Genomic DNA, 21,017 nt, shown 5'->3' on the forward strand with positions numbered 1-21,017 from the left:
CGGTGGTGGTGCATGCCTTTAATCCCAGCAGTTGGGAGGCAGGCACAGGCGGATCTCTGAGTTCGAAGCCAGCCTGATCTAAAAAAGCTAGTTCCAGGACAGACTCCAAAGCTACAAGGAAACCCTATCTCAAAAAACCACACACACACACACACACACACACACACACACACACACACACACCCTAAAGCTACAAAGAAACCCTATCTCAAACAAACACACACACACACACCCCAAAAACAAAAACCTGGGTGGGGAGGAAAGAGAGGTCTCGGTAGTCAAGAACACTCCTTTTTTTCTAGAGGACCACAGCACCTAGTCCTGAGGTTCATAACTACGTGCAACTCAAGCTGGCCGGGGCAGATGACTTCTGGTCGACATGGGCATCTGCTCATGTGCCATACATATACATACATATGTAAGTAAAAATGACATACACGTATATACATATATAACTAAAATGACATGTGTCATATATACACATATAAAATTGTTTTCTTTTTTTTAAAGATTTATTTATTATGTATACAACATTCTGTCTCCATGTATGCCCGCACGCCAGAGTAGGGCGCCAGATCTCATTATAGATGGTTGTGAGCCGCCATGTGGTTGCTGGAATTGAACTCAGGACCTCTGGAAGAGCAGCCAGTGCTCTTAACCTCTGAGCCATCTCTCCAGCCCCATAAAAATTGTTTTTTCAAGACAGGTTTCTCTCTAGCCCTGGCTGGAAGGTAATGAATGATAAAGACTCCCTTGCCTGGATCCCTTTTTCTTTTGTGCGAGGCTGGGAAACAAACCTTGGGCCACTGCCTATTAGCTAGAGGCCTACCTCTGAGTTGTATCCCCAGTGACAGAATTTATAAAGTAATTACTAATAAGAGCCAGACATATATATATATATATATATATATATATATATATATATGTTTTTAAAATTCTGATGTCATTTATTGGCACAAAAATTACTCAGATACAACATGGTGTCTAGATGTGGCTTCACTTTATACTTTTGTGTATTTAGTTGGATATTTGCTTTGCTCAGAGTTCTCGACCTGTTCTAGTGTGTCTATCCCTCTGTGATCAGCACGTCCACGACAGCACTTGTGTTGTGAGCCCCTGTTCCAAACACAAGGTACTCATCCCTCTTCCAACACAGCAGGGACGATGCACCCCCTTTGCACTGGGATCCATGGCACACCTGCTCACACGCGGTGGCCTGGTGTCTGAGCAAACTGTCCTCCTGGAAGGTCAGGTCTTGTGACTTTAGCATCATGGGGTCAAGCAGAAGACAGATCTTCTCACCCACTTTGGCCCATCCTGCAAACGTTGCCACTGCTGCCCAGAGACTGGTGAGGTAACAGGATGGGTGGAGTGCTGAAGTCTGCATCACTGTGTTGGAGCCCCTGGTCCGTGTTCTCCAGGCCGCGGGCATACCTGACTGTGCTGAGTCCACTGTCCCTGGGTTGAGAGAATGGACTATATTTTTCTGCAGGAAATGCTTGTGATAAGTTCTCTTGTAAGTCAAGTCAAAACCCGTATTTTTTAGTTACCCATCATCTTTCCCCCCAAAATCGAAGGCTTGGTTTCTGTAGGATTTCTGTGTTTCACTGTCCGGGAACTGAATCAAGCCTTGTGTTTCTGACAGTCTTTTCAACAGCAGCTAGGAGGTTGGTTCAGACCAACTTTGAATATACAGTAGTTCTTTTCATATACAGTTCAAAATATTTAACAAAGTCCAATTTTATGCCCTTGGATTCAGTCCACTGGAAGCACAGACCAAGGTACAAAAGCGTCTGAGGAAATGGTGTGGTTTGCCAGGCTCCAGTTACCAGAAGGGACACCTAGGAAGGGGGACAACAAAGGCAGTAGTCATCAGAGGTCTTCCAAGCTTTAGCCTCCTGCAGGGAGCAGGTCTGATTTCTGCCCAGACACTCCAGGATTCTCAACCTTTCCTCTCGCCATTCTCTCTCGTCACTCCCTGGCTCCTGTGCCCTTCTGCACCTCTGGAGCGACAACAAAAATCCAAAAGATGTACAGCCCAATCAGGCGCCCTTCCCACTCTGAACCATGGCTCTCAAAGCCATTTTAACTTCAATGCAGATGTGCATTTCTCAGGTTTCTCCTGTTAGAGAAGGAGCATTCTGAGAGCTACAAACTTGTAAACTAGAGACATTAGCCAGGTCTGACCGCCCTGTATGGCCACTCTACCACACCGTCTTTGGTCCTGACTGCTTGTTTATTTTTAAGACAGCGTTTCACCACTGTAGCCCTGGCTGCCCTGGCCCTGAAGACATCTGCCTCCCCTGCATCCCCAGTGCTGGGATTAGAGGCATGAGCTGTCACACTCAGCCACTGAAGCTCACCAGCCAATGTAGCACTGGCAGAGGTTTTCATGGGATGTCGCCTGCTTGATGAGCAGCTCCACTTGGGTTGGAACATCCAAGGTGTCGTCATGAGAGAAATCCCGACCTAGGAAGCGGAAGGAGAAACACTGTCATCTGAACCTGCTATCAACAACTGCCATGTTCCTGTGTGGCCCCACTGTCTATGCAGCCACAGGAAGTCAACTCTTGCTGGAACGGGAAGGTCAGACCACTCCTGCATTGACTTCAGTGTCATCTGCACGCACAGGGGTCTCTTATAACAGAACCCGCTCAAAGACGGTGAAGACATCAGAGATATGGCTAATGGAGCTGTTCCAAGATCTGATCTGAAGAGTGAACAAGGCCGTCCAGTTTGAGCCCCACAGGCTGCCATCCGTGTTCCTACTGAACAGTGAGGACACTGGCCTCACACAGACTCTGCAGCCTGGCCAGCCAACACAGCTTCTTTGAAAACCTGCCTGATTTTTTGTTTGCTTTTAAAGAATTTTAAATTTTACGCGTATGAATGCTTTGCCGGTATGTCTGCACGTATGCCATGTGTGCCCTCGGAGGTCTGGAACTGCAGTCACTGATGGTTATGATCCACCATATGGGGGCTGGGAATCATCGGCTAACACATGCTCTTAATCAGAGTCATCTCTCCAGGCCTAACCTTCCTCTTTTCTTTTCTTTAACACAGAAGTATTTTGTTGTTACAGTTTTTTGAGAGAGATCTTAGGCAGTCAGAGATGGCCTGAATTATGTAGCTGAGGCTGGTCTTGAATGTCCGATTCTCCTGATTTCCCAAGTTGTCCACCACTGTAACCAGTTTCTTCCCTTCCCTTCCTTTCCCTCTCTCCCCTCCCCTCCATTCCGTTCCACGTTCTCTTGAAACTCATTGTATAGCCCAGCCTAGCTTCAAATTCCCAGTAACCTTCCTGCCTTTTTCCCCTTCTGGAATGCAGGTGTGAGCCACCACACCTAGCTGGCAAAGCGCCTTTCTAGTACTGCCAGGTCTGTTAAAGTCTCCCCAGTCTCCTCTACTTCTCACCCTGGCCAGATGCCCTCCCTCCAATGTTTTAGTTTTGGGCAGTTTGCATCAATTCCCTCTTCTCTCCATCTCAGGAGTTCCTTCCTCTCCTCCGACCACCCTGCCCTGTGCTCAGGGTCCAGTCCTCCTGCTCTCCTTCAAGTCTGAAGTACTGATCACTTAGTCTTTGTTCAAACTTTCCTTGATTATGTCCTTTTCACGGCTTTTTAATTTTTTTTGAGACAGCGTCTTTCTATATGTAGCTCTGGCTGGCCTGGAACTCACTGAGATCTATCTCTGCCTTCTGATTGTTGGTATTAAAGATGCGTGCCATCACAATGGCCTTTTCAATTTTGTAAACACATCCCTCTATTTCCTTGTAGAGAAAAAAAATTGAGACATAGGAATGTAGCTCAGTCAAGAGAGTCCTTTGTACCATGAGTCCTTTTATGAGCCAACGCTAGGGTGGCTCTCAGTGCCCAGAACTTCTGCCCACAAAGGCCTCGACTTGCTTACTTAGTCCTCCCCTCCCTGCACAAGCCGCTTGAGAATTCTGCCACATCTCACTTTCTTCGCCTTCATCTCATTCTCTTCAACAATTCCAGCTCTCAGATAAACACCAGTGTCCTGGAGTCACCTTTGACCTTCTCACGTCTCACATGAAAAGAGTTACAACACTGTCAACAGCAGTCTTTGTGGGTTTTTATATTTTTGGGTGGTACTGGCCTTCTTGTCTTCACCTCCCTAGTGATGGGATTAAAGGTGTGAGCCACTATACTTGGCTCTGTTTCTCTTTTAGACTGATTCAATCTTATACAGCCCAGGGTGACCTGGAACTCACAGAGCTCCGACTGCCTCTGTTTCCTGAGTGCTGGGATTAAAGGTGTGCACCACCACTGCCTGGCCTCTAAGGCTAACTAGTGTGGCTAGCTCTGCACTCTGATCTTCAGGCAAGCTTTATTTGTTAAAGCACAAAAAAAAAAAAAAAAAAAAAAAAAAGAAGAAAAAGACAAGAAAAAAAGAAAAAAAATCATCACATTGGGGCTCTAAGTTAGGTTTCTGAGTGTCAGGCAAGAACTTTACTAATGAGCTGCAGTCCTAGTACAACCTTTGATTTGCCCTCAAGATCTCTTGCATCTGAGGTCTTCATCAGTGGCTGTCTTCTCTGGATACTAGAGCCCTGGTCCAGCCAGTCACCACACTGTTTTTTCTAGGCCACAAGGCTAGCCCTAGGACCTTCACTCTTGCTGCCACTCTCATCAAAGGGTTCTAGTGTACACTGCTCCTTCTGCCTGGAACAGTGTTCTAGTTAACTCCTTGGGGGGGGGGGAAGCGGAAGGGTCTGAATGAGAATGGTCCTCATATATTTGAATACTTGGGCCCCAGTTGGTGGAACTGTTTCAGAAGGATTCGGAGGTGCAGTGGTATTGGAGGCCTTGTGTCAATGGCTTTGTTCATTTCCAGTAAGCTTTGTCTGCCTCACAGTTGTGGAACAAAATGCAAGCTCTCGGCAACTGCTCAGGCGCCATGCTTGCCTGCCTGTTGTGCTCACCACCACAGGGTTGTTGGTTCAAACTAACCACCCAGAGCTGTCAGTTCCAAATAAACGCTTTCTTTTATAAGTTACCTTGGCCAGGTGGTGGTGGCTCACACCTTTAATCCCAGCACTCGGGAGGCAGAGGTAGGCGGATCTCTGTGAATTTGAGTCAACCTGGTCTACAGAGTGCATTTCAGGACATCCAGGGCTACACAGTGAAACCCTGTCTTAGAAAAACAAAACAAAGTTGCCTTGGTCATGGTGTCTTACCACCAACAACAGAAAAGTAACTACTACACTCCTCTTGTAAACTTGAACTCCAGTTATGTCCTTAGCGAACGTTTCTGGAATTTCCAAATTAAACTCTGCCATCACAAGGCACACAGCCGCAGATGACTCTCCTCTGTTTAGTGACAGTGTTCACCCCTAGATTCTGAGCCCTGAAAAGTCAGGGAAGCTGTCTGTTTCTGCTGCTGTGGCTCCTTTGGCATCTAGCACAAACAGGTACTTGATTAAGCATCTCTGACTACAAAACTGATTGGCTCTGAGGCCCAGAGCCTGGAACCCTGTTTCCTAGGGTGTTCACATCCTCTGTCAGGGCTTCTGCCATTCAGATGGAGAAATGAGTTCAGAGGTCACACAGTCAGTGAGTGTGGAAGAGCGCTGGCTTTCTGGCTCCCACTCATGTAATAAACCACCCAACAGAAGAAAGAGGATCAGTGGGATTGGTAGCTGCTTTCCAAAATCAAACATCCCTCCTCTTCCATCCTTCCACTGCAGTCCACGTGGTCCGGCACCCGCCAGCATCTCACTACGAGGCCAGTAACTTGCCCATGGAGTTGGCTGGTTCTGGAATCCATCCAGATTCCAAAAGAGCCTCCCTCATGCCCAGAGTGAATGAGGTTAAGAGACCTCAGGTGAGACCAAGGGTCTTTAGCAAGAGGAGCGCACTGTGCCTGAAGTCACTCAGGAGCCATGTGGAACTGACTCCTAGGACAGGGGCTGGCCACCCATTGAGAAAATACTCCCCACATCAGGCTTTGTGTCCTTTTAGCCCCAAGCACTCACCTGTAAGCTTATCTCGAACCCTGTTAATAATCTGAATAGCTTTCTTGTTTAAGGCCTCTGGTTTCACCAAACCATCTCCAACTGAAAGACACAAGAGTAGAAGCAACAGGTCCAAGGCTGCCCAGCTGTTATGAAACACGGCCGAGTGTTGAGCAGTCCTGTGCATGCGACTCTGTCCTCTGCACACAGTGCGGAATTCATGGCCCTTTCCTCTCCAAGGCAGCACTGTTGCTCACCTTGTCGACTTCATTTCTGGCTGTGGCTCAGTGTAGCTGCTATCTGTGCAATGAGCTTGTCATTGCTGCAGCTCCTCAGCATGGACTTACTGAAAGAGTGGATGGATTCTGGCACCGTGGTTCCTGCTTTCTTGTGGGCTGGTTCTCCAAGTTCTACACCATCCAAAATTTCTAGGATAAAGAAACCAAATAAAAAACAAAAAAACCCTCAATTAGTGGAAGTTAGTAGGAGACTCAAATACTAAGAAACCATTATTTTCTAATTTCTTTCTTTTCTTTTTGTTTTGTTTTGGTGTGTGTGTGTGTTTTTTTTTTTTTTTTGAGACAGGGTTTCTCTGTACCTTTGGGGGCTGTCCTGGAACTAGCTCTTGTAGACCAGGCTGGCCTCGAACTCACAGAGATCCGCCCGCCTCTGCCTCTCTCAGCCCTCTAATTTCTTTTGAGAGGTCTCAGATATCAGAGGCTGCCCTTAAACTCCTCATGTAGGTAAAGAGGTCCTGATGCTTCTACCTCCCAAGTGCTGGGATTACAGCCATGTGCCACAGCGCCTGGCCGTTACTCTTATGTTTCTTTTAATTTATTTCATTTAAAATTATATGTATGTATGTGTGTATGGGCATGTCCACATGTATGTGTGGTGTGGGTGCCTGAGACCAGAGGAGCTGAATCTTCCTGAAGCTGGAATTACAGGCAGCTGTGATCCACCTGATAGCCTGCTGGGAACCAAACTCAGGTCTTCTGGAAAAGCAGTATGTGCTCCTAACTGCTTAGCCATCTCTCCAGCCCTGCTACTCTTTTTTTTTTTTTTTTTTTTTTGGTTTTTCGAGACAGGGTTTCTCTGTGGTTTTGGAGCCTGTCCTGGAACTAGCTCTTGTAGACCAGGCTGGTCTCGAACTCACAGAGATCCGCCTGCCTCTGCCTCCCAAGTGCTGGGATTAAAGGCGTGCGCCACCACCGCCCGGCCCTGCTACTCTTTTTTAAATAAAAATACCTTTATTTATGTTTATGTGTGTGTTGGAGGGACCAAGCATGTATGGGCGGTCAGAGGACAACTTTGAGAAGTTGTTTCTCTCCTTCTGCTGTGTCCAGGGGCTCAATCTTAGGGGCCAGAGTAGGCATAAGCACCCTTACCCCTTCCTTACCTACTGAGATGTCTTGGGGATTAAACTCAGGGTTTCATTCATGCTAGGCAAGCACTCCCCTAAGCTACATCTTTAGCACTGACGTCAGGAAAGTAACACAGTTGAGGGATGGCTCAGTGGTTAAGAGCACTTGGAGTTCTTTTGGAAGACATGGGTTTGATTCCCACCACCCTCATGGTGGCTCACAATCATATGTAATTCCAAATCCAGGGGCTCCAACGCCTTCTGGCCTCCTCCAGGCATTCATGAAATGCACAGACATACATGCAGGCAAAACACATACAAATAAAGCAATGATTAAAGATTAAAAAAGAGTAATATAAAGTAATTAGTTTCTAATTCTTTAAAAATTTATTATTTGTTACTATTGTATATAACTGTAATTCTTACTTGAGAACTGTTTTCGTTGTTTATAAATTTACTATGTTAAAAGTTGAAACCTTACTTTTTAATTAGAAAAAAAGGGGGAAATACAGAATATTCCTTTCCACTGTGTGAATATATGTCACTGTGATTGGGCTAATAACGAAGCTGGCTGGCCAATAGGTGGACAGGTAGAGGTTAGGTGGGTCGTGCAGACAAAAAGAGAGCATGAAGAAGAAAGGGGAGGAGTCTCAGGAGTTGAGAGGAAACATGGAGAGAAGCAAGATGGATTTGCCATGTTGTAAAAAGTACTGCCATGTGGCAGAGCATAGATAAGAAATATGGGGTTAACTTAAAATATAAGAGCTAGTTAGTAATAAGCTATTGGCTGAGCATTCATAATTAAAAATAAGTCTCAGTGTGGCTATTTGGGAACTGGTGGGCAGGACAGAAAAGCCAGCCTATAATTGTGAATATATGTATGATGTGTGGGAGTGGAGTACTGGTGCCCACGTGGATAACTGCACCCATAAAAAGCCTGAGAGAGCTTGGAAAGTAATTCTATACAGAAAAGAATAGAGTTAAGCATGCCTTATCAATAGCAGCATTTTCTCAGGTGGGCTCTGCTTGCTAGAGGCAAGCACTCTCATTTAAGAGAGGCTTCCTGACTCAGCTTTAGCTATAAAACCTTGCAGCTCTTTTAAGAGGCCATGCCACAAAATACTTAAATGGTATCAATGAAAAGCTGACCACATGCTTTTTTGGTTTTCAGCCATAGCAGGAAAAAAGCTGCATCATTTTAAAATGCTGGCTTTCTGGGCCGTCCTGCCAGTGCAAACTCTGACTCTTTCAGGCAGGAGGTCTGGCTACAGAGCATTTGAGTGTGGTTTGTAAGCAGACTGCTGCAGCTTGCTTGCTGGCAGGGACCTTGAAACACCATAGAGTTGTGGCAATAAACATGGCTACAGCTGGTACCTCCACCATGACACTGGAGTCTCAGAAAGCTAAGAAATGGGCTGTATCCAGCCGCCAAAGCCATGTCTTTAACCTTAGCCATATCGCTTAGCAAATAAAGATTCATGTAGTCAGAAAAAGAGAGACATACAGTAAAGAAAGAGTCAAAGACAAAGAAAACCTCTAAATGGTTTACAGTGTTTTAAAAATATATGCAGGCTAAAGGTTAAAGTCCTTATAATAAAAAAGAAAGAGAGTAGTTGGGTGTGGTGGCACACACCTTTAATCCCAGCACTTTGGAGGCAGAGGCAGGCCGATCTCTGTGGGTTCAAGGACAGCCTGGTCTACAGAGTGAATTCCAGGATAGCCAAAGATACACAGAAAAACCCTGTCTTAAAAAGGCAAAAATTAAAAATAAAAGAAATAGAGGTTAAAATAAAGCCACGTAAAGATGATTTACACAGAAAATATGGATACTGTATGTTATTATGTTCTCTTTGAATTGTTTGAATGCTGAGGAAGGAGCAACAGCTGCTAAAATATATTTGCTTATAAATGCTGCTGATTTAATCCAAGATAAATATTTTGTAAATGCCTTGACTTCAAAATTGAAGTCAAAAGATATGGTACTTTGGAGAAGTTTTGCTTTTATTTCCAAAGAAAATGAGAGGCTATGGATTCATTCTGAATTAAGAAAAATCAGGTTTGATGAAGGAAGACCACCTGAGAAATCTCCGGTAGGAACAGATGGTTCAGATGTCAGAGTTCTACATCCCGAAGAGATTCAAGATGCTGCCTGAGATGATCAAGCCTCACAGGATACTTACTCCAGTCAGGACTTGATCATAATTCTAAATTTTCTTTAGGTTCCCATAAGATTATCAGTACCCCCAACCAGCAGGAAATAGCCTGGAAAACTATACCCACATTCCCAAAAAATGGACTATGGATATTTTCCTTTATTTAGAATGTTGGTTACAAGTTGTTATGGATAATGGTCAGGAGAAAAGCTAAACTAAGGATATTAGATTCAAAGTTCTTTTCTTTCTTTTCTTTTCTTTTAACAAAAAGAGGGGTAAGTGCTGTGGGACAATGGTCTGTATCCTGTATATTATATTTTAAATAAATGCTGATTGGCCAATAGCCAGGCAGGAAGTATAGGCAGGACAACTAGACAGAAAGTAGAGGCGGGTCAATGAGAACAAGAGAATTCCGGGAAGAGGGAAACTCTTTCCGGAGTCCTGTCCCAGCAACAGAAGAAGTAAAATGTGACTGCCTCACTGAATAAGGTACTGAGCCACACGGCTAGCACAGACAAGAATAACGGCTAAGCCTAAGCTCTTGCAGAGGATTTCTTTTTTCTTTTCTTTCTTTCTTTTTTTTTTTTTTTTTTTTTTTTTGAGACAGGGTTTCTCTGTAGCTTTGGAGCCTGTCCTGTCCTGGAACTAGCTCTTGTAGACCAGGCGACCTTGAACTCACAGAGATCCCCCCCGTCTCTGCCTCCCAAGTGATGGGATTAAAGGCGTGTGCCACCACTGCACAGCTAACAAGCCTAAGCTAACGGGCCATTCAGTTTATAGTTAATGTAGACCTCTGCATGATTTCTTTGGGACTTAATTACTGTGGTTACTGGGCAGGACAGAAAACCTCTGTCAACAGAGTACATGTTACAGTTCATATGTAATCAACCTCCATGGGTCAGTCTCTCCTTCTACCTTTTACATGGGTTCTGGGAATTGAACTCAGGTCCCCAGGCTGACCTCAAACTTGCTGTGAGGGTAAGATGACCAAATGCTCTGGAGATGAGGAATGGGGTCTGCCAACTTCTCTGGGATGTACCCACCTACTGACTGGCCTGCAGAGTAGGAGTCTGTCCTTGTTCGAGACCGCTTATTGCCTTTGGTATTTGCTAGGAAAAGAAATTAAGTGTTAGGAAGTACTTCAGACTGTGACTTGAAAGAAACTTGGTTAAAAAGGTATTTCCTTATGATCATAAAAACATAATATTTTCAAAAGCTGTCATGCTGAATAGTGAACAAGATCTATCACTCAAAACCAAGGGCGAGAGCTGGGATCTGAGGCCTAGAAGCTGTCCACTGCAGACCTGACTTAGACAAGATGAGTGCTGGCTTACTCCCAGAGCACCAGAAGCCTCACATCACAACTGTGTTTCCTACTGAATCCCAGCTTCCCTCGCTACAGACGAAACAAATGAAACCCATGAAGGTGCAGTTTATCCAGAAAAAAAAAATCTTCATTTAAATAGCTAAGGCAAGAGTGGGAGTGTTGTACAGCTCATAAAATACCTGAGATTCCTCTCGAGCCCCAGAGCTGCTCTGTAATGCTTTTGGAACATATACATATACACAAATATATATAAATACACACACATACACACATACATACATGCATGCATACCTACCTACCTACCTACATACTTATTTCAAATAGCCCAGGCTGGCCTAGAACTTATAAAGAATTCCTCCCACATATCTGAAACTCACTGTCCATTAGCCTCCAGTTCAGCAAAGGGTCATAGACGAAGGCTTCCAGTACAGCCATGACACTGTCCTTGTGTTCCCGAAGCACTTCCATCACCGTGTGGCATGTGGTTCTGTAGTTGCCATCCAGACCTGTAACCTGCAAGAGTGACAGAGCCACACAGCCAGGAGTTACCAACTGTGGCTCACTGGTGCCTTATGACCAAGGCAAGGGAGGGCCTGTGTCACCCCGACATGGGCACAGACCTGGGCCAGGACATACACAACATGCAATGCCAACCTCCAAAGGTCATCTAACACGGTAACGGGGACCTGCTACAGAAACCACGTCTGTCCTCAGAGAAGGCTCCATTTCAAATCAGTGTGTACCCAGGATCTACTCACCTCCATAGCATTGGTCAACATTCTTGTTAGTCTAAATGGAATCTTTTCTGGAAATTTCTCTCTGGTCATAGCAACCTATATGGTCATTAAAGAAAAAGCCAAATTCATGGTTAGGTTCTGGCCTCTAGCTAAGGTCAGAGGAAGGTGGGCGGCTTCTCTCATTGCATGCACTGACTAACATCACAGCAAGGAAACAAAAGTTCGCTGTTGAATTCAGCAAGAGGGCATTTATCTCAGGGGTTTGAAAGGCGACTAAGAAAACAAAAACAGGGAAGAGAAAAAGGACCCTGGCCAGCACATAGTTGGGAGGATGGAGATCCCTCTTCTCTGAGAGGATGTGGGGAGAGTCCTTGCCCAAGGGGCTTAGAGGCTAAGAGGAGGGGGAAGGGAAGGCCTTTGGAGCTGGAGCTGCCTGAACCCGTCAGGATGGTTAGCTGTGTGCAGCAGTCACCTCAAAACAGTCCCCGAAGTCAATGTGCAGGATCTTCCCGCTCAGCCGGTCCAGCATCAGGTTGGACGGGTGTCTGACAAGCGAGAGTGGAGGGGGTGCATCAATCAGTCAGACAGCCCCAGGCCAGGGGCTGGAAAGTCCCACTCTCAGGTGACCACAGCCACCACCACCACCCTCCCCCCCCCCCCCCCCCCCCGCTTGTGTGTAAGCTGTTGTTTTGGGGTCACAAAGGCAGAGGAGTGTGCTTGCAGCAGAGGCCGCACAGCCTTTTTTTTTTTTTTTTTTTTTTTTTTTTTTATTTTCGAGACAGGGTTTCTCTGTAGCTTTTGGTTCCAGTCCTGGAACTAGCTCTTGTAGACCAGGCTGGCCTCGAACTCACAGAGATCTGCCTGCCTCTGCCTCTCGAGTGCTGGGATTAAAGGAGTGCGCCACCACTGCCTGGCTTGCACAGCCCATTTTATTATCTGCACTTGCATTTCCTTTCTTGGAATCTTGGGTCCCCAGGAAAGTTTCTGTCAAGAGTGGCATAGCTCAGTTATTCCCACCAAGCAGCTACCACAGGGGCTTGTCTGTATAAGTCTAAGTCCTTCTTAGTCTGTCAGTCTTTCTTCAAAGGCATTCTGCCAGGGTTTCAAAAATTTCAAAGTATTGATTTCTTTCTTTCTTTCTTTTTTCTCCCCGAGACAGGGTTTCTCTGTAGTTTTAGAGCCAGTCCTGGAATTTGCTCTAGCCTCAAACTCACAGAGATCCGTCTGCCTCTTCCTCCTGAGTCCTGTGATTAAAGGCGTGTACCACCACTGCCAACCACCAAACTACTGGTTTCTAGAGCTCTCTAGTTTGTTTTACAGAGTGTGTGTGTGTGTGTGTGTGTGTCGGCATCAGACTACTGGTTGCTAGAGCTCTCCAGTTTGTTTTACTGTGTGTGTGTGTGTGTATCATCAGACTACTAGTTTCTAGAGCTCTCCAGTTTGTTTTACAGTGCGTGTGTGTGTGTGTGTGTGTGTGTATCTCATCAGACTACTGGTTTCTAGAGCTCTCTAGTTTGTTTTACAGTGTGTGTGTGTGTGTGTGTGTGTGTGTGTGTATCATCAGACTACTGGTTTCTAGAGCTCTCCAGTTTGTTTTACAGTGTGTGTGTGTGTGTGTATCATCAGACTACTGGTTTCTAGAGCTCTCCAGTTTGTTTTACAGTGTGTGTGTGTGTGTGTGTGTGTGTGTGTGTATCTCATCAGACTACTGGTTTCTAGAGCTCTCTAGTTTGTTTTACAGTGTGTGTGTGTGTGTGTGTGTGTGTGTATCTCATCAGACTACTGGTTTCTAGAGCTCTCCAGTTTGTTTTACAGTGTGTGTGTGTGTGTATCTCATCAGACTACTGGTTTCTAGAGCTCTCCAGTTTGTTTTACAGTGTGTGTGTGTGTGTGTATCATCAGACTACTGGTTTCTAGAGCTCTCCAGTTTGTTTTACAGTGTGTGTGTATCATCAGACTACTGGTTTCTAGAGCTCTCCAGTTTGTTTTACAGTGTGTGTGTGTGTGTGTGTGTGTGTGTGTGTGTATCTCATCAGACTACTGGTTTCTAGAGCTCTCTAGTTTGTTTTACAGTGTGTGTGTGTGTGTGTGTGTATCTCATCAGACTACTGGTTTCTAGAGCTCTCCAGTTTGTTTTACAGTGTGTGTGTGTGTGTATCTCATCAGACTACTGGTTTCTAGAGCTCTCTAGTTTGTTTTACAGTGTGTGTGTGTGTGTGTATCATCAGACTACTGGTTTCTAGAGCTCTCCAGTTTGTTTTACAGTGTGTGTGTGTGTGTGTGTGTGTGTGTATCATCAGACTACTGGTTTCTAGAGCTCTCCAGTTTGTTTTACAGTGTGTGTGTGTGTGTATCATCAGACTACTGGTTTCTAGAGCTCTCCAGTTTGTTTTACAGTGTGTGTGTGTGTGTGTATCATCAGACTACTGGTTTCTAGAGCTCTCCAGTTTGTTTTACAGTGTGTGTGTGTGTGTGTGTGTGTGTGTGTGTGTGTGTATCATCAGACTACTGGTTTCTAGAGCTCTCCAGTTTGTTTTACAGTGCTCACACATGGCTCTTGTTTGGCATTTAGAGGATAGAGGACAATTCACAGCTGGTTCTCTCCAGAGAGAGAATTCAGGTTATCAGTTCCTGTGGTGTAAGGACTTTTAACTTCTGAGCTAGCTTTTAACTTCTGTCCTTTTTTAAAGACAGAGTCTTACTGTATAATCCTGGATATCCTAAAACTCAGAGATCTGCCTGGCTCTGTTTCTGCCTCTTGAGTGCTGGAGTCAAGGGTTTGTCCACTATGCCTTGACTTTTTTTTTTTTTTTAAAGATTTATTTATTATGTATACAGGGTCTGCCTGCATGCCAGAAGAAGGCACCAGATCTCATTATGGATGGTCGTGAGTTACCATGTGGCTGCTGGGAATTGAACTCAGGACCTCTGGAAGAACAGCTAGTGTTCTTAACTGCTGAGTCATCTCTATAGCCCGACTGGGTGGTGTGGGATAATGGTCTGTATTCTGCCAATTATATTTTAAATAAATGCTGACTGGCCAGTAGCCAGGCAGAAGTATAGGTGGGACAACCAGACAGGAAGTAGAGGTGGGTCAATGAGAACAGGAAAATTCTGGGAAGAAGGAAGTTTCTTTGGGAGTCCTGTCCAAGCCACGGAAGAAGCAAGATGTGACTGCCTCACGGAATAAGGTACAGAGCCACGTGGCTAACATAGACAAAAAATAATGGTTTAATATAAGTTATAAGAGTTAGTAAGAAGCCTGAGCTAATGGGCCAATCAGTTTATAACTAATGTAGAACTCTGTGTGATTTCTCTGGGACTTAATGATTGCGGGAACCGGGCAAGACAGAAAACTCAGACAACAGCTGGGCTTGTCTTTTAAAGATGAGATCTCATTTTGCTGCCCAGGCTCATCTCAAATCTTAGGCTCAGGCAACATTCCTATCTTGGCTCCCAGGTGCTGGGACTAGAGGTGTATGTCTTAGAGCCTGGCTCTTAACTTAGCTTTCATTTTGGAGGTAGGGGGCACAAAACAATTTTTACTCAAGTAATTGCATGAGACACAATTCCAAAAGAAAAGCAGTAGACACCAAATGATCAGTTTTGTTTGCTTTCTTGTTGGTTAGTATCTAAACATTCCCAGTTTTCTTTTTCCTTTTCGGATGGTACCGCAGATTAAACTCTGGCTTTGCATTAGCTACACAAGTGCTCTTCTACTGAGTCTATCCCAGGCCTGAAGTATCTCTTTGGTTATGACACTTAGAAGTGTATTCTGTATAATGATGGAGGAAGGTCATTGGCTAATAAAGGAACTGCCCTGGCCCATTTTATTGGTTAGAGGATAGGTGGGAGGAGTAAACAGATCAAAATGCTGGGAGGAAGAGGAAGTGAGGTCAGAGACTACACAGCTCTCCTCTCGGGAGCAGACGCCTGAGAGAGACGCCATGCCCTGCTCCCGGGATGAAGCTCCGACCCAGTATGGACATAGACTAGAAGACGCCTGAGAGAGACGCCATGCCCCGCTCCCGGCATGAAGCTCCAACCCAGGATGGACTAGGCTAGAATCTTCCCGGTAAGACCGGTTCTCACAGATTGTTAGAGATGGGTTGATCGGGATGTGAGAATTAGCCTGTAAGTGCTGGAGCTAAAGGGCCAAGCAGTGCTTGAAAGAATACAGTGTCTGTGTAATTATTTCGGGGCATAAGCTAGCCGGGCAGGCGGCTGGGGTTCTGGGAATGCAGCCCCGCCACTCTTATTACTTCAGTATAAGATAAGGTTCTACTTTGGTTGGTTTCAATTATAGATGGAGAATGATCTGTCTTCAGTACAGTGGTGACTGAAGAGTCTGTTACAACAATGAATCACTTTGGGGACCCCTCCCTGCTGCAGGCACAGTCACCCTACATCTCAATAAAGCCATGCTTGCTTGCCCTTTAAAAAAATAAAATAGTCGTTTTCAATGGTCACAAATTTCACTAGAAGACAAAATGAAACCATTCAGAACAACTGGAGAGAGAAAGGCACAAATTAGATTCACTCACCTGTCTCCCAGGCCTAAAATGTATCCAACCATTGACATGACGGCTAAGGAGCGGGTATAGTTGGTTCTTCGGTCAAACCACACCTATAATACAAAAGCACCCGTGAATCAGTGTTCTATGAATCAGTAGCTTCAACAAAGTTAAGCGGTCCAGGACAGCTGTCCTTAGCTTCTACCGTAACAGTTAGGATGGATAACGGAACAAAGATCCCATTCATGATTATAAACTATGCCTTAGTATAAACTTTATCAGAAGTGTGCTGTGACGATGTAAGTGAAAATGTTCTCTCCTCGAGACTGTGAAGATAAACATCTTTCCAAGTTGTCTGCCATACTTAATATCATTTCAAAAAATGTTAACAGTGCTGTTTCTGATCCACACATCGGTCCTCAAACCTCTGTGGTAGAAAACAGAGATAGCCAATGTGAAGAGATGCGTGTTCCTAAGACAGGCAGAGAGCAACGAGATAGTCCTGGAATGGATTCCATGGGAAGATCAGATCAGTGTGTGAGCAAAGCACAGCATCTAGATGGTGGGAAGGCAGATGTTTACCCAGTGACAGCAGCAGACCACTAAAGACTTTTAAAAGCTGTATTTATTGGCTGGGCAGTGGTGGCTCACACTTTTAATCCCAGCACTCGGGAGGCAGAGGCAGGCAGATCTCTGTGAGTTCGAGGCCAGTCTGGTCTACAAGAGCTAGTTCCAGGTCAGGCCCCAAAGCTACAGAGAAACCCTGTCTCAAAAAACCAACCAACCAACCAAACAAACAAACAAACAAAAACCCTGTATTTATTTATTTGTGTATGTGTGTCTGGGAGTAAAGGGCAGAGGACAGCTTGTATGAGTTAGTTTTCTCCTTCTACCATGTGGTTTCCAGGGATTGAACTCAGCTTGTTAGAGAGTGAATTAACCTGCCAAGCTATCCCTCTGGCCCATTTTTATTTTATTTTTTAAGATTTATTTATTTATATGTGTTTGAGTGTTTTGCCTGCATGTATGTATGTGTACCACATATATGCCTGATACCTGAGATGGCCAGAAGGATGTTGGATCCCTGTGACTGGAGTTACAGATGGTTGTGAGCTGCCATGTGAGTTCTGGGAACTTAACTGAAGTCCTCTGCAAGAGTAGTTAGTGCTCTTAACCACTCAACACTTTCTCTAGTCCTCTCCACCCCAATACAGGGTCTAATATATAGCTCAGATTGTCTTAAAACTCTCTATGTAGCAAAGGATGGACTTAAATTCATGGTGATCCTCATGACTCAGTCTCCTAAATGCTGTGATTACAGGCAGGTTTCAGAAAGCTTTTCGTGAAAATTCCTCATCTAACCACAACAAAAATGACCACACCTCCTGTAATATGTGGGTATCTGTGGTGGCAGTAAGGCAGCCTGCAGAGCCCCAGGACATACCTCCGAGCTGGGGCTTTTCAGCCACAGTAGCTTGGCCAGGTCGTCCCCGGCTGTGTTGTTGACAGCATGCTCAAACACCTCCACCTTCTGCATCAGAGTCAGGTGATCATAGTCGGGAGCCATCTGAATCAGGACATAACCAGTCAGTGAAATGAGCCACAATAGGCAACTCACATTTAGAAGAACGGGGAGACAAGCGGAGTGGGGCTGATTTCACCAGCAATGGCAACAGAGAAAGGAAATAACAAGGGAAAGGAAAAAACAATGTGGTTGCTATTTTTTTTTTTTTTTAAATTTGGCAACACAAGGCTTTATTTTGTAGCCCTGGCTGTTCTGGGATTTGCTATGTAGATCAGGATGGCCTTGAACTCACGGCCAACTACTTGCCTCTGCCTTCCCAGTATTAGGATTAAAATCGTGCATCATTATGCCCAGCACTTTTTTTTTTAAATTTGAGACAGGGTTTCTCTGTGTAGCCCTGGCTGTCTTAGAACTCACTCTGTATGTCAGGCTGGCCTCGAGTTCATAGAGATCCTCCTGCCTCTGCCTTCCAAGTGCTGAGATTAAAGTGTGTGCCACCACCACCAGGCAAGGTTTTTAATTTATTTTTTTTAAAATTGTCTTATTGTTTTGTGTGCATGTGGAGGTCAGAGGACATTTCTGGAAGTTGGTTCTCCCCTTCACTGTGGATTCTGCAGATCAGGCCTGTACAGCAGGGGCCTTTGCCCTGAACCTTCTTGCTGGCCCTCCTTTGTTTCTCAGCAGTTATCTGCGTTATGAGTTACTTCATTAAGCTTTTTCCGTAGTGATTTCCATGGACAGCTTTCTCAGTGGTACCCCACTGTTGGTACACTGTGAAAAGGTATTGCTGTTGGGCGGTGGTGGTGCACACCTTTAATCCCAGAACTTGGGAGACAGAGGCAGGTGGATCTCAAGTGAGTCTGTGGCTAGCCTGGTCTACAAAGCAAGTTCCAGGATAGACTGGAAGACAGAGAAACCCTGTTTTGAAAAAAAGCAAAAATAAAAAAACAAAAACAAAAAAAACAAGAAAAGAACCCCCCTTGCAAAAACAAACAAATAAACAAACAAAATGTACTCCTGTGACTGGTGTAACAAAAAGCTGAGCGGTTAATAGCTGAGCAGGAGGGATGTCAGGGCAGAGAGAGAACTCGACAGGGAAGAAGCAGCAGGAGCAGCATGGAGCGATGAGGTAATGAGCTACATGACAGAATGCAGATCAAAATAAATTTAGGAATTTAAGTTATAGAAGCTAGCAGGACAAGCCTAAGCTTAGGTTAAAGTTTCATAATTAACAGTAAGTCTTCATGTCATTATTTGTGAGCTGGTGGCCCCAAGAAATATCTTATTACGCTTCACCAGGTATGGGTGCCCTGGAGTGTGGGTATCCGTGAGGTCACGGGTGTTGGCATGGGGTGGCACGCACCCGCAGCATGATGCGATGCTCAATGTTCAGGAGGATCTTCTTCTTCTCCCTGTAGTCCCGGATGAGGGCGTGCAGGGTGTCGCAGTGGGGGACCCAGCCAATGAGGCCCGAGTTGGTAGACAGAGGGATGACTGCATATCTCTGGATACTGTGGCCACAGGAGAGGAAGGGGATTGCACAGTGAACAAAAGCACACCTTGGGTCAGCTTAGGACAAACAATGCCTTTGGTGAGCTACCCAGAAGATGCCATGGAAGCCAGAGTGGTCCTCAACTTGCTTCACAGACTCGGCTCTGCGGAGGAAGCTCTGAAAGGCTACATTGAGAGCTAAAGTAACTTAGAGGAACAGCCACAGACTAAGAGACAGAGCCGCAGCAGGGAGTTTCACTGGCCTGGGTCTGGGGGAAACATCAAATTTGTAGACCCCTGAGTCTAATCTTCGAGGCATTACCTTCTGAGTTCTTGTAGCTCACTAAAGGTGTTAATTACACAATGGAACAAAACATCTGGAGAAGCTTCTTTGCTGGGCACCTTAGTGTTCCTTGTCAGACACTTAAACATCAGTTTCGTTTTGCTTTGTTTGAGAGTGGGTTTCTCTGCCAGGTGGTGGTGCACGCCTTTAATCCCAGCACTCAGGAAGCAGAGGCAGGTGGATCTCTGTGAGTTCGTGATGGAGGAGGGTCACCTGTCTATGTGTTACTTTCATTGGTTAATAAAGAAACTGCCTTGGCCCTTTGATAGGACAGAAAATTAGGTAGGCGGAGTAAACAGAACAGGATGCTGGGTAGAAGGCAATGAGGCAGACGCCGTAGCCTTCCTCTCCAAGATGGACATAGGTTAAGAATCTTCCCGGTAAGCCACCATCTCGTGGTGCTACACACATTATTAGAAATGGGTTAGTCAAGATGTGAGAGTTAGCCAGTAAGAGGCTGAAACTAATGGGCCAGGCAGTGTTTAAAAGAATACAATTTGTGTGTTGTTATTTCCGGGGCTAAGCTAGCTGTGCGGGAGCTGGGTGGGAATGCAGCCCGCTGCTCCATCTACAAGTTCGAGGTCAGCCTGGTCTACCAGAGTGCTAGTTCCAAGACAGGCTCCAAAGCTACAGAGAAAAACAAACAAACAAACAAAAAAGAGTGGGTTTCTCTAAGTAGCCCTGGCTGGTCTGGAGCCTGTTAAGAGCAGGCATGCAGCAATCCTGCCCCTGCCTCTGTTTCTTGAGTGCTGGGATTATAGGTGTATGCCACCATACTGAGTTATTTTTGTTTCACAACAGGGGGTCATATATAGTTCAGGTTGGCCTCAAGCTCTCTCTAGGCTAGCTTTGAATTCTTGATCCTTGTGTCTCTACCTCCCAAGCTCTAGGACTACAGGCATGTGCCATTGGACCTGACTCAGGCACTTAATTTTACTAAGTTTGTGAAGATACCTGATTCCAGAGACAGCGGAGGAGGGAATGTGAAGAACTCTGAGAGCTCAGCCTCTCACAGCGCTCTGAATACCTGAGATTCTTCCGAAGAGAAGTTGGGTCATTGGCCAGGAGCGTGTTCACCAGGCCAAAGAGCTGCATCACTCGCTCGTCCTGCCGCAGATCTTCGTGGCCTTTCAGGAGAAAAACAAACTCGTGCCCATTGCTGCCTGCAAGAAACAGGGGAGCAACTGAAGCAGGCCAGAGCTGCTCACATCACTCCCAAGACCACCAGCTTATTCCTAAGGTCCCCAGAACTCTCTCCCGTCCTAGTCACACTGTCCCCACAGACAAGCACATACACATCCCTGAACTGAGGGAAGAACAGCTCTGCTTTCATTGGTCCCCAACAATCAACGCTGCTTAGTTAAAACAAAACCTATTTTATGAGGACTGGGAATGACGGGTTGAGACCCTAGAGGTTCCCTGTTCTCCTCTGTCCTTTCCTGACTCCTACAGGCCGCATCACCTGGGCTCCAGTGGAATATGCCCAATGGGAGAACCAGCAGGGGGCCAGGAACTGTGAAGAGGGACAGGTCAGGGGATCTGCCCCATAACTGGGGCTGGGCAAGTAAGTCTGGGGTGGGGTGGGGT

General features: G+C 45.5%; 1 protein-coding gene across 1 annotated transcript in view; it reads right to left on the reverse strand.

Annotated features, from left to right (window-relative positions):
- Positions 1 to 599: 599 nt before the first annotated feature.
- LOC121448014 (serine/threonine-protein kinase mTOR) overlaps positions 600 to 21,017 on the reverse strand; it is a 110,852-nt gene continuing 90,434 nt past the window's right edge. The window contains exons 47-58 of the mRNA XM_041651552.1: positions 20,458 to 20,593; positions 18,960 to 19,107; positions 17,516 to 17,638; positions 16,102 to 16,184; positions 12,030 to 12,102; positions 11,579 to 11,653; positions 11,198 to 11,333; positions 10,537 to 10,602; positions 6,325 to 6,405; positions 5,999 to 6,079; positions 2,364 to 2,469; positions 600 to 1,841 (exon numbers count right to left, since the gene is read on the reverse strand). Coding sequence (XP_041507486.1) covers positions 1,826 to 1,841; positions 2,364 to 2,469; positions 5,999 to 6,079; positions 6,325 to 6,405; positions 10,537 to 10,602; positions 11,198 to 11,333; positions 11,579 to 11,653; positions 12,030 to 12,102; positions 16,102 to 16,184; positions 17,516 to 17,638; positions 18,960 to 19,107; positions 20,458 to 20,593 — 1,124 coding nt within the window. The 3' untranslated portion in view covers positions 600 to 1,825. The remainder of the gene's footprint in view (positions 1,842 to 2,363; positions 2,470 to 5,998; positions 6,080 to 6,324; positions 6,406 to 10,536; positions 10,603 to 11,197; positions 11,334 to 11,578; positions 11,654 to 12,029; positions 12,103 to 16,101; positions 16,185 to 17,515; positions 17,639 to 18,959; positions 19,108 to 20,457; positions 20,594 to 21,017) is intronic.

This window comes from Microtus oregoni, unplaced genomic scaffold, assembly GCF_018167655.1.
Source record: "Microtus oregoni isolate MIOR12 unplaced genomic scaffold, Mior012 000005F_ref0000423, whole genome shotgun sequence".
NCBI classification, from domain to species: Eukaryota; Metazoa; Chordata; class Mammalia; order Rodentia; family Cricetidae; genus Microtus; species Microtus oregoni.